At 44.2% G+C, this 12,073-nt stretch overlaps 1 protein-coding gene across 2 annotated transcripts in view; it reads right to left on the reverse strand.

The window, feature by feature from the left end:
• Window positions 1-488: 488 nt before the first annotated feature.
• vstm4a (V-set and transmembrane domain containing 4a) overlaps window positions 489-12,073 on the reverse strand; it is a 55,569-nt gene continuing 43,984 nt past the window's right edge. For both annotated transcript variants that reach the window (XM_041176077.1, XM_041176076.1), the window contains exon 9: window positions 489-1,331. In XM_041176077.1, the coding sequence (XP_041032011.1) occupies window positions 1,182-1,331 (150 nt within the window). In that variant the 3' untranslated portion in view covers window positions 489-1,181. The remainder of the gene's footprint in view (window positions 1,332-12,073) is intronic.

The following is a 12,073-nucleotide window of genomic DNA, read 5'->3' on the forward strand; positions in this document are numbered from 1 at the left end:
ATGGCAGCTGGTGGAATTTCAATTCAATTAACAAATCTGGAATATAAAGCTAGACTCAGTAATGGTGACCATGACAATAATCCATGATTGTTGTAAAAATCCATCTGATTCATTAATGTCCTTTAGGGAAGGAAATCTGCCCTCCTTACCTGGTCTGGCCTAAATGTGACTCCAAGCCCTCAACAATGTGACTGATTCTGAAATGGCCTAGTAAGCCACCCAGCTGGAGGGCAGTTAGGGATGGGCAACAAATGCTGGCCTTGCCAGTGATGAGGCCCACATCCCGTGAAAGAATAAAAAGATGGACCGGAGCGGTTCAAGAAGGTGACTCATGACTACCTTCTCAAGGGCAATAAATATTGGCCTTGCCAGCGATGCCAACATACCCAAGGTGAATAGAAAAAAACATCTCTCTTCAACTTATTCATTCAATTCACCGTGCCCCACCCCCCGCCCCCCCCCCCCCCCCACCCACATGTATAATGTCTATAACCTCACAGGGGCATTAACAAACAAAATTTAACATAGATATATATATATATCCACACACATTCAGCTCATGCACACATTTGCGTTCACTTGCCCACTGCTTCACCAACTCGAACTCACACAGAAAATAATTATTCTTTTCCTCACAAAAGACCATTAATTCAAAACTTGTGAGTGTCCACCCATTAAATTATTTCACACACACTTGCAAATGTGCATGCATTCCTTATTTGACTACCGCAGGGCTTTCAGTGATGCAGGAAGATGGGGTGTACTCAGTCCCAGGCCTCTTCGTGCCCAAAATCGATCCTAGTGCAACTAAATTATTGAAGACTCAGTTTGGTGGAGAAGGCCCGAAAGCTGTGTATTCCTCCCCTATTTGGAGGCAGTGACTGGGAAATGCCCCAATGTGGACAAGGTAAGTTTCACTATTTGTGTAGTTTAAAGATTTGAACTATGTTGTTTGACAATGTGGATAAGATAGCCCAATCCCCTTTACCACTGCAGTCTCTAGGCTGCCTGTGCCATACAGGTTTACATACAAATGCTTCAACAGGCCTGGGGAATATCGTAACAAGGCGTCAGTCTCACTGAAGTCACATAAATATGCACACTACAAACACTTAATTGTTCCTTAAATATTGTTCTGTCAGTGTTAAATGTGCATTTCCTGAAGCTCTTCCAGTTGGAGTTCATTGACCTTGGTTTTCAGAGAAAAGGATCTTGGCATAGACCGTAGTGGGAGACTGGGAGCTTGGAGTTGTAGGATTGCTTGGGGCACTAGGCTGTGTTGGCACAAGTTCCAGTTCAGCATACGTCAGACTGTCCTCTACAATTCGAGGCTGAGAGAGAGAGAAACAGCATTACCAAACAACCTAAAACAACATTTTAAAAAAGCCAAGAGCAAAGATTTAAGATACTTGACAAAAGTTACAGGGCGCAGTGGTATTGTCACTAGACTAGTAAAACAGAGACCCGATGTAATGCTCTGGGGACCTGGGTTCAAATCCCACCAAGGCAAATGTAGAATTTGAATTCAGTAAATTAAGTAATTAAAAGTATAATGAAGACCATGAACCATTGTTGATTGTCGTAAAAACCCATCTGGTTCACTAATGTGTTTTAGGGAAGGAAATCTGCTGTCCTTACCTGGTCTGGCCTACATGTGACTCCAGACTCACAGCAATGTGGTTAACTCTTAAATCCCCTTTGAAATGGCCCAGCAAGCCACTCAGTTGTATCAAACTGCTAAAAACAAGTCAATAAGGAATGAAACCAGTCAGACTAACCAGCATCAACCTAGGAACCAGAAACGACAATGGTAAACTCAGCCCTGTCAACCCTGCACGGACCTCCTTACTAACATCTGGTGGCTTGTGCCAAAATTGGGAGAGTTGTCTCTCAGACTAGTCAAGCAACAGCCTGACATAGTCATAATCACAGAATCAATCACACCTTACAGATAATGGGTGGGATTTTCCACATCCGCCCACTACCGGGATCGTCCGGTCTTGCCGCAAGTCTATGGACATCTGGCTGGGGCACTGCCTCGCCCATGGCAGGTTCCACCTGCGACAGGGCCAGAAAATCCCGGCCCATGTCCCAGGCACCACCATTACTATCCCTGGTTATGTCCAGTCCCATCAGCAGCACAGACCTAGCTGAGGTGGAGGCACGGTGGTATACAGCCAGGATGTAGTTGCCCTGGGAATCCTCAACATCAGCTCTGGACCCCATGGAGTTTCATGGCACCATGTCAAACACAGGCAAGGGAATCTCTTGTTACCACATACAGTTCCTCCCTTGGCTGATGAATCAATATGTGGTGGCCTAGGCAACTGCAGGAAGCCCATTTGGCACTGGAAGGGTGAATGAGAAGCTGAATTGTATGCTTAGGCCTAAGAGAAAAATACTACAACCTTGAGAAGAATACAATCTTGTCTGACCATCGTTGTAGGATGAACCCTTTTGTTCTTTCTCAGGCTGAATATAATAAGAGTTGTGATAAGCAACTGCATAACGAAACATCTGTTGTGAGGGAAATGGAAATTTACTGGAACATGGATTGGTCAGTTAACTTATGCAAATAAATGGATAGGTTTGTTGCAAAACTTACTAATTGGCTGTAAAAATGCTTTTAACAGGTCTGCGTGTATTCTGCTGCGAGACTGTACAGTAGCTCTCATTGTGCTGTCTCCCTTGTGCACAAGTAATAAATGGGGTTTCTACGTACAAAATGATGCCTCGTTGTGATTAATCTCCGACAGTTTCTTGGAGATTCCACTGAGATGACTAACCCCTAGGGTTAGGCCACTGAGCGCCAGTGTTAGGACCTCGTGGTTCAAGGACTCCTTGAGCGCAGCAGCCCGATTTGGGCTTCTGCAGTTCGTTGACCTGTGATCTGTCTTTGCCTGCCTGTGGCTGACTCTTAGGGTAAGTCATCTATTTTAAGTATTTAGGAGATTAGTTGTCGCTAGGACTGCTCTAGCCAGGATATACTCGAGGTCAGTAGCCTCTGGAGTTTAGGTTTAGGATATACTCGAGGTCGATAGCCCCTGGAGTTTAGGATATACTCGGGGTCAGTAGCCCCTGGAGTCTGTACTGAGTGTGTGTGTGTGTGTGTGTGCGATTGCGGCTCAGGGTCCGGGACCCCTTCAGCATGTGAGTGGACTGATTGGTGAAAGTACATTAGTAGATTGTGGGTTGGGGACCTGCCAAGGACTGGCCTTTCTTAGTTATTAGATACAGAATGGGTAATATGGCATCAAAGAAACCCTAGGTTTCCCCTTTGAAGGGAACCCCAAATGCTTATATGTATGTCCATTACGCTCCTGAAATTGTCCAATATGTTTCTGACTGGGTTAAATGGACTCAAGGTAAAGGAGAGAGCTTCCCACCAGCTGGAACTTTTAATCAGGACAGAATTGAGCGCTTATAATATGTTTTAAGGGAGGTACATAGTCCGCTACTGAATTTTCTGTAACTTAAAAAAAATGAATTGATTTAAGTTACAAGAGCTGTTTGTGCTGAAGAGAAAGAGAGAGAGAGAGAGAGAGAGAGAGGAGGGTATCCCTAGGGGGCTAATGAGCAATTGGCAAGCAGCAGCAGAGAAAATATGAGCTTGCGTCAGTTTGAAGGTCCCTGTGGGTGGAGCCTTCAAGATTCCTTTATTCCTCCCACTGCTACTCAAAGCTTTGTTTAGAGTTAAGTTCAATATTATAGGAATATAAATACATACCTTTATCTATGTGTTTGTTTGTGTGGAAGGAAGCATTTGTATATGAGCTTTAATGTGTTTTCTTCCCTGAATTGTCTTTTGTGTGTGTAGTTGAGCACTTTAGAATTGAAAGCCCCATATTAGATTAAAGGAAAAATTTATACAAACATTCCAAAGTTTTGAGTATAAGGTTTAAGTTGAGATTTCTGGCAAAAATCATAATTTGAAGATAGTGTAAAGAGAAAACAGGGCTTGTCTTTGTTTGAGATGAACCAACCCTTGTACCACCTCCTTGCAGACTAGTAGGGAATAACCCTCATCATCAGCTTCCAACCTGATTGAGATTGATACATATGAGTTAGTATTCTAAAATTCTGAGGGAAAAAAAATTACATGAAATTCAAAAGGATTCTAGGAAAACCAAATGACATAAACACAAGTTTTAGGTGGTTCCAATAGATAAAAGGGGGTTTCTTATGAAGAGATGAATTAAATATTAAAGGAAATCTGCTTTCCAAAAGCACTGGAATTTGAATTTGGGACAATCTTGAGATGTAAAGTGCAGTGTAATTTAACAGGTTACTTTGAATAATGAGGATGCTATCTAAGATAAAGAATGTGTCGATAAACATATGGGACTTCTAATCTGGATACAAATCATTACAAATGAAAAAAGAGGTTGTTTTAATTTTGATAGTGTAAATTACAATTATTACAGGTTTGGTCCTTGATAAAGTTCTCAAAAGGGAATTTTCATTTTAAAAGGGTTGACAACAATTGGCACTAATTCAAATACTGCAAATTTTTGTATTTGTGAAGTCTGTTCCCAAAATATGAAGCTAAGCTCAAGACCTTAACAAAGTTTGGCAGAAATCCAATTTTTGGCCGAGTTAATGCGTCTGGGATAATTCTAAAAGTAAAGGGTCAGACACAATTTAGTGGGTTACTTTTGAGACAATAAAATGTTTGAGAAGATAAGGAAGCAAAACATGTCAAACCTGATTTCTGTTTTTTAAAACTGTTATGAAAATATTTTATTTATTTTAAAGTCTCTCCGGGCAACCTGAACAAGATAAGATGGTAGCTGTTGCATGTGCAAAATGGTATGAGGCAAGTAGGAGAATGAGTTAGGGAAAGAGGACATAATGTACAAACTGTTTTAAGGGAAATGAATTTGATAATCTGGCCATCAACTGAGGCACAGGGGGAGATAAGCAAAGATCTAGAGACAGAGATCTCCGTTGAAATGGAATAGTTAATATGGCCTAAAGAGTAAGGAAACATTTTAAACAATCAAGACAATAGAGAAACTAACTTCAAGAGAATCAAGATGATCGTGGTCAGAAAAAAAAACCTTAGAGGTAAAATTATTCAGTGTCTGTAGTTGAGGCAATTGAAGGGTGAGGAGAAATATTACTCAACAATTTACCACAAGATAGATACAGGTAAAGGGAAAGCTGGGAAAAGGCTAAATAGATGCATTATTGACTATATTAATGTGCCTGCGAGCTACAAAAAGTAAGACCACAGGATAACACCATGATGACAAGGCAGAGTTAAGTGGTTCCCAGAGAGAACCATCACTGGAAGTGAAGAGACTGAGTCATTGAAAGATAGGATAAGAAAGTTCATTGTAGAGTTGTTTAAGGAATTGAGGTCTGACATGAGACAGCAGCAGGAGAGAGTAAACTGGAAGGAGTGGGGGTGCCTACCCAGGTGGATTCAGATCAGGGAGCTCATTTCACAGGGAGAGTCATTAAAGAAGTGTGTAATCTTATGGAGATTAAACAGAAATTCCATATTCCTTACCATCCCCAGAGTCCAGGGATAGTGGAAAGGATGAACTGAACTTTAAAAACATCTATAGCCTAAGCAATTCAGGAGACAGGCAACAGCTGGGCCACAGTATTGCCCAGCATTCTGATGCACCTTAGGGCTACACCAAATAAGACTACCAGGTTCACCCCATTGAATTGATAACAGGAAGGGCCATGCAATTACCTGAAGGCATTTTAGTGGGAGGAGGAGATGTAGGGCCACTGAAAGGAAAAATACGGACTACGTAAGGGAATTAAATAAGCAATTGCATGATTTAAGGAAGGAAGTCAGAGACCGACAGGTGGTTAAGGATATGGAAACAGGCAAATCCAAAGAGCAACAATGGACCAAGTGGGGAATAAGGTGATGGTCAAGGTGAGCTCACAGTGAACAGGCATGGACCATACGAGGTAATTATGGCAGGTGATACATGCGTACTTGTAAATATGAGAACAGGAAGTAAATGGAGGCATTAGACACAGTTAAAGATACATGACAATTGACCAAGCGGTAACCCAGAGAATGGGAGCAGATGTTAGTGTCTCCACAGATCTACGATCCTGGTGGTGGGCGTATCAGTACTGGCAACAAGGTCGGGGATCATCACTGCTCATCGCGCACCGCAGGAGGAACTTTGGTACAGCATGGATAGTGCCGAATGCAACACACAATGGGGAATGATAAATGTAACAGTAGGAGAACAAGTGCTTTCAAATTGTAGTAAGGGTTTGCTTCAGATTGGGCATGGGAGGTCCACCATTACCCAGTCACCTTCCACATCTACTTCCACAGTCCGAGTAGAGATAATTGAAGCCCCCTCAGACCACACTGACTGACCCACCTTGTCCAGCCATGTATCCAGGGCCAACAAATGGTCTTGTATAGATCAATCAAAATAAAGTTCCATATGATAATGTACACCAGGAGCTGGTACCCGTAGTCTTGAATGTATCCGGTGTCTTCCTGCCCCAGTGGTGCTCAACCCATACCCAAGCTCTCTATACGGCTCTGACGTGCCAATTGATGACTGAAGCAGTTCAGTTCAGTGGCGAGATGCGATCAGGCTTGGGAGGGAACTGCGTTAAACGCAGCCTGATAAACGATGCCGCTATGACATTCAACATAGGGACATCAGTGGTTAATTCAGAACCTGGCAACTGTTGACCAGAAGGTCCTTACCCTGAGCTTTAAACTTAAGGAGAATCTACAGCGGGGACAAGGGATCCAGGATACACAATTAGATACAGACCAGGACATGACACGGTTAATCCAAAGCCTGGCTACTGTGCTCGAAAGTCATTTGGGGACTATCAATAAATTAATTGAAATAGGGAAAGATATTTCCGATGAAGCGAGCAGAAATGAAGTATGCAGCACCTATGGATCTTGGGCACTGGAACAAGCCCGAGAAAATTTAAGACAGAATAAATGTTGGATTTGTACTCAATTTCCCTTCCTTTGACTGGTGAGGGTGGCTCCTTAACATCGGCGGGTGGTTTGGGGGCCTTTTTAAAAACCCTCCTCAAATACCTTGCCATAGGTCTTGTCCTTTGCATTGTTCTGTACATTGTCTTCCAGCTCGTCCTCTGTTGCATCTGCTCTGTCTGCCGACTACAGAACCTCCAGAGTCCTGGTAGCAAGCCAGCTATTCATTCCCTCCCTCTCCACAGGAATCAGGACCCCACTGAGGATGAAGCCTGGTGACTAGGATACATAGGACTTGGCTAAGGGTGGTGGATTGTCCTTGTAGGACAAAAGGGGGTAAGTGTGGGGGCCTAGGCAACTGCAGGGAGCCCATTTGGCACTGGAAGGGTTAATGAGAAGTTGAATTGTATGCCTAGGCCTAAGAGAAAAATACTACAACCTTGAGAAGAATACAATCTTGTCTGACCACTGTTGTAGGATGAGCCCTGAGACATTCCATTTTGTTCTTTCTCATGCCGAATGTAATCAGGATTGTGATATGCAACTGCATAACCAAACATCTGGTGTGAGGGAAATGGTAATTTACTGGAACATGGATTGGTCAGTTAACTTATGCAAATAAATGGATAGGTTTGTTGCAAAACTTACTGATTGTCTGTAAAAATGCTTTTAACAGGTTTGCATGAATTCTGCTACAAGACTGTACAGTAGCTCTCATTGTTTTGTCTCCCTTGTGCACAAGTAATAAAAGGGGTTTCTCTGTATGAAATGATGCCTTGGTGTGATTAATCTCCGACAAATACTCCTCCATGTTGAACACCATGTGGGGGACTTCAATGTCCATCACCAAGAGTGGCTCGGTAGCAGCACTACTGACCGAGCTGGCAGAGCCCTAAGTGACATAGCTGCTAGACTGGGTCTGTGGCAGATGGTGACGGAACCAACAAGAGGGAAAAATATACTTGACCTCACCCTCAGCAATCTGCCTGCTGCAGATGCATCTGTCCATGACAGTATCGGTAGGGTGACCACCGCACAGTCCTTATGGAGTTGAAGTCCCGCCTTCACATTGAGGATACCCTCCATCGTGTTGTGTGGCACTACCACCGTGCTAATTCAGATTGGTTTCAAACAGATCTAGCAACTCAAGACTGGGCATCCATGAGGTGCTGTGGGCCATTAGCAGCAGCAGAATTGTACTCAACCACAATCTGTAACCTCATGGCCTGGCATATCTCCCACTCTACCATTACCATCAGGCCAGGGAATCAACCCTGGATCAACAAAGAGTGCAGAACCAAACAGTCACCTCATGGCCCAGCATATCCCCCACTCTACTATTACCTTCAAGTCAGGGGATCAGCCCTGGTTCAATGAAGAGTGCAGGAGTGCATGTCAGGAGCAGCACCAGGCATACCTAAAAATGAGGTGTCAACTGGGTGAAGCTATAGCACAGGACTACTTGCATGACAAACAGCATAAGCAGCAAGTGACAGACAGGGCTAAGTGATTCCACAACCAACAGATCAGATCTAAGCTCTGCAGTCCTGCCACATCCAGTCATGAATGGTGGTGGAAAATTAAATAACTCACTGAAGGAGGAGGTTCCACATATATCCCCATCCTCAATGATGGAGGAGCTCAGCACATTAGTGCAATAGAGAAGGCGTAAGCATTTGCTACAACCTTCAGCCAAAAGTGCCGAGTGAATGATCCATCTCAGCCTCCTCCAGAGGTCCCCAGCATCACAGATGCCAGTCTTCAGCCAATTTGAATCACTCCACCTGATATCAAGAAATAGCTGAAGGCACTGGATACTGCAAAGGCTGTGGGCCCTGACAATATTCCGGCAATAGTACTGAAGACTTGTGCTCCAGAACTTGCCGTGCCCCTAGCCAAAATGTTCCAGTACAGCTACAACACTGACATCTACCCGGCTTTGTCAAACATTACCCTGGTATGTCCTGTACACAAAAAGCAGGACAAATCCAACCTGACCAATTACTGCCCCATCAGTCTACTCTTGGTCATCAGCATAGCGATGGAAGGGGTCATCACCAGTGCTCTCAGGCAGCACTTGCTCAGCAATAACCCGCTCACTAACGCTCATTTTCAGCAGGGTCACTCAGCTCCTGAACTCATTCCAGCCTTGGTTCAAACGTGGACAAAAGAGCTGAACCCCAGAGGTGAGGTGAGAGTGACTGCCCATCGACATCAAGGCAGCATTTAACCAAGCATGGAATAAAGGAGCCCCAGCAAAACTGGAGTCAATGGGAATCAGGGGAAACCTCTCCACTGGTTGGAGTCACACCCAGCACAAGGGAAGATGGTTGTGGTTGTTGGACGTCAATCATCTCAGTTCCAGGACATCACTGCAGGAGTTCCTCAGTGTCCTCGGCCCAAACATTTTCAGCTGCTTCATCAATGACCTTCTTTCCATCGTAGGTCAGAAGTTCGCTGACGATTGCACAATGTTCAGTACCATTCACGGCTCCTCAGATACTGAAGCAGTCCATATCCAAATGCAGCAAGACCTGGACAAAACCAGGCTTGGGCTGACAAATGGCAATTAACATTTGTGCCACACAAGTGCCAGGCAATGACCATCTCCAACAAGAGAGAATCTAACCATCATCCTTTGACATTCAATGGCAGTACCATCACTGAGTCCCCCACTATCAACATCCTGGGTATTATCATTGACCAGAAACTGAACTGGACTAGCCATTTAAATACTGTAGCTCTTTAGACAACACCTTCTAAACCCAGAACTGCTACCATCTTGAAGGACAAGGGCATTAGACACATGGTAACACCACCACCTGGAAGTTCCCCTCCAAGCCACTCATCATCCTGACTTGGAAATATTTTGCCGTTCCTTCACTGTTGCTGGGTCAAAATCCTGGAACTCCCTCCCTAACAGCACTGTGGATGTACCTACACCACATGTACTGCAGCCGTTCAAGAAGGCAGCTCACCACCACCTTCTCAAGGGCACTTAGGGATGGGCAATAAATGCTGGCCCAGCCAATGATGCCCACATCCCATGAATGAATAAAAAAACCAGAGGGGAGAGGAAGAGAATCTTCCAGTGAGATGTTATGATCTGGCATTTGGTACCTGAAAGAGTGATGGAAGTAGATACAGCAGTAACGTTTAAAAGGGAACTGCCTATACTCTTTGAAGGAGACGGAACAAGTTGATAAAGCTGTAAGTAATGATTACAGGGTCCTTGTTTTTGGTGGTAGAGGTACAGAGTATTAAATTAAGCAAGTTATGCTAGACATTCATAAGTTCACAGTTTGGCCTCAGCCGGGGTATTATGTTCAGTTCTGGGCACCACATTTTAGGAAGGATGTAAGGCCATAAGAGCAGTGGTGGGCAACCTGTGCCCGCAGGCTGCACCCAGCCCTTCAGGGTACTGATTGTGGCCCGTGAGACATTTTGTCGACTGTTACCAAAATGAGCCTATCCTGGGAGTCCGTCGTGGTTATGACACTGGTGGACATGGGAGGCTGTGCTTTTTGATGTTACTTTTTGGCGGTAACCTAGAGTTAGAAGATGAAAACTGGATTGTGGATGTGGCTTTTCTCGCTGACATCCCTGGTCACCTGAACGTGTTGAACGAGTTGTTGCAGAGGGAAAAAAAATCACCCCTTGCCCACACTAGCTGCTAAGGTCAGAAAATTCATGCTACACCCGCAGTTAATGTTCACTCGGTTACCTTCATGTGACTACACTCACTTCCAAGGAAACTAATATGATCTGTCAGTTCACATACAAGTGCTGTCTACACTGGCAGAGCATTTTGAGAACCGCTTTTCTTCTCTGAAGCCTTCTTGTTGCTCTCAAATCTATTTAAATTTGATCTGAGCAGATGTGGCATAGTATGTCAAAGGCTTAGGGTTGATAAAAGGAAGTTTGACGAGGAATTAATTGGTGTTCGTGCCCTGGATGAAGGCAAAATTAACCAGCTAAAGTGGAAAGGGATATGAGAACTTTGGTTGCATATCCCCGATCCAGTTCTCCAGCATTGCATTGCAAAGCTGATGTCAATCTTTGGAGCAACATACACATGCAAGCAGACTTTTTCTGCTATAAGACGCATCAAATACTAAAAGCACAACGGACTAACGGATGGAAGCCTCAGTGCTGAATTGCAAAGCATCTGCACATCATAAAATCAAAAAGTGCTGGAAAAACTCAGCAGGTCTGGCAGCATCTGTGGAGAGAGAAACAGAGTTAACGTTTCGAGTCTGTATGACCCTGCTTCAGAGCGTCTGCACACCCCTGATTCAAGGAGGCTTATGGAGGGCAGATCCAACCAATGTAGGCAAGGCAGGCGTAAATATTTCTTTTGTTTTAATCATTTGAAGTTGATGACAGTTCTATAAATATATGAATGATTGAGCATGTCATGTAACTTGTTAGGAAATATTCCACGTGTATTAAATGTATTTACCTTATTCATGGGGTCATGGTTAGTGCTCTTTTCTCTTTTACTTTATTTAATAGTGTGTAAGTGAATTGGCAGCCCAACTTTCACCACTTCAGGTAAAAGTCATTAGCTAGTGTCAGGGAGCAGGAACCCTGGCTGATTATTCCCCTCCGTATCCCGGGAATACTGAGGCTAAATTGTGGTGGCTCCACCATTGCTCTGGCTGAGATCAGCAAACTCACTTCAGGCCAGGTATCAAAACGAGGATCTCCCGGTTGCAAAAGGCACGGAGAGTGTGCAAAGCCTCCTACCATCGGCATATTTCGTCTATGTGGGTATTTAGAACATTCCCCAGATGTCTGAGGGAATCCAGTTTAAAATGTTGGACCACCCCTTCATGCTACACCCGCAGTTAATGTTCACTCAGTTACCTTCATGTGACTGCACTCACTTCCCAAATTGGAACAAAATGCTGGAGAAACATTCTGATCAAGGAAATAAACATAATCTGTCAGTTCACATACAAATGCTGCCTGTGCTGGCAGCCCGATTTCAATCTTGCGGCCCACTGAGATGGAGGGGGGGGGCCACACATGCGACCCAGTCACGAGCCTAGGTTGCCCAGCACTGCCACAGAGAGTGTGCAAGATTTACCAGAATGGTAACAGGGATGAAGGACTTCCGTT

Source organism: Carcharodon carcharias, chromosome 28, assembly GCF_017639515.1.
Source record: "Carcharodon carcharias isolate sCarCar2 chromosome 28, sCarCar2.pri, whole genome shotgun sequence".
Taxonomy (NCBI): Eukaryota; Metazoa; Chordata; class Chondrichthyes; order Lamniformes; family Lamnidae; genus Carcharodon; species Carcharodon carcharias.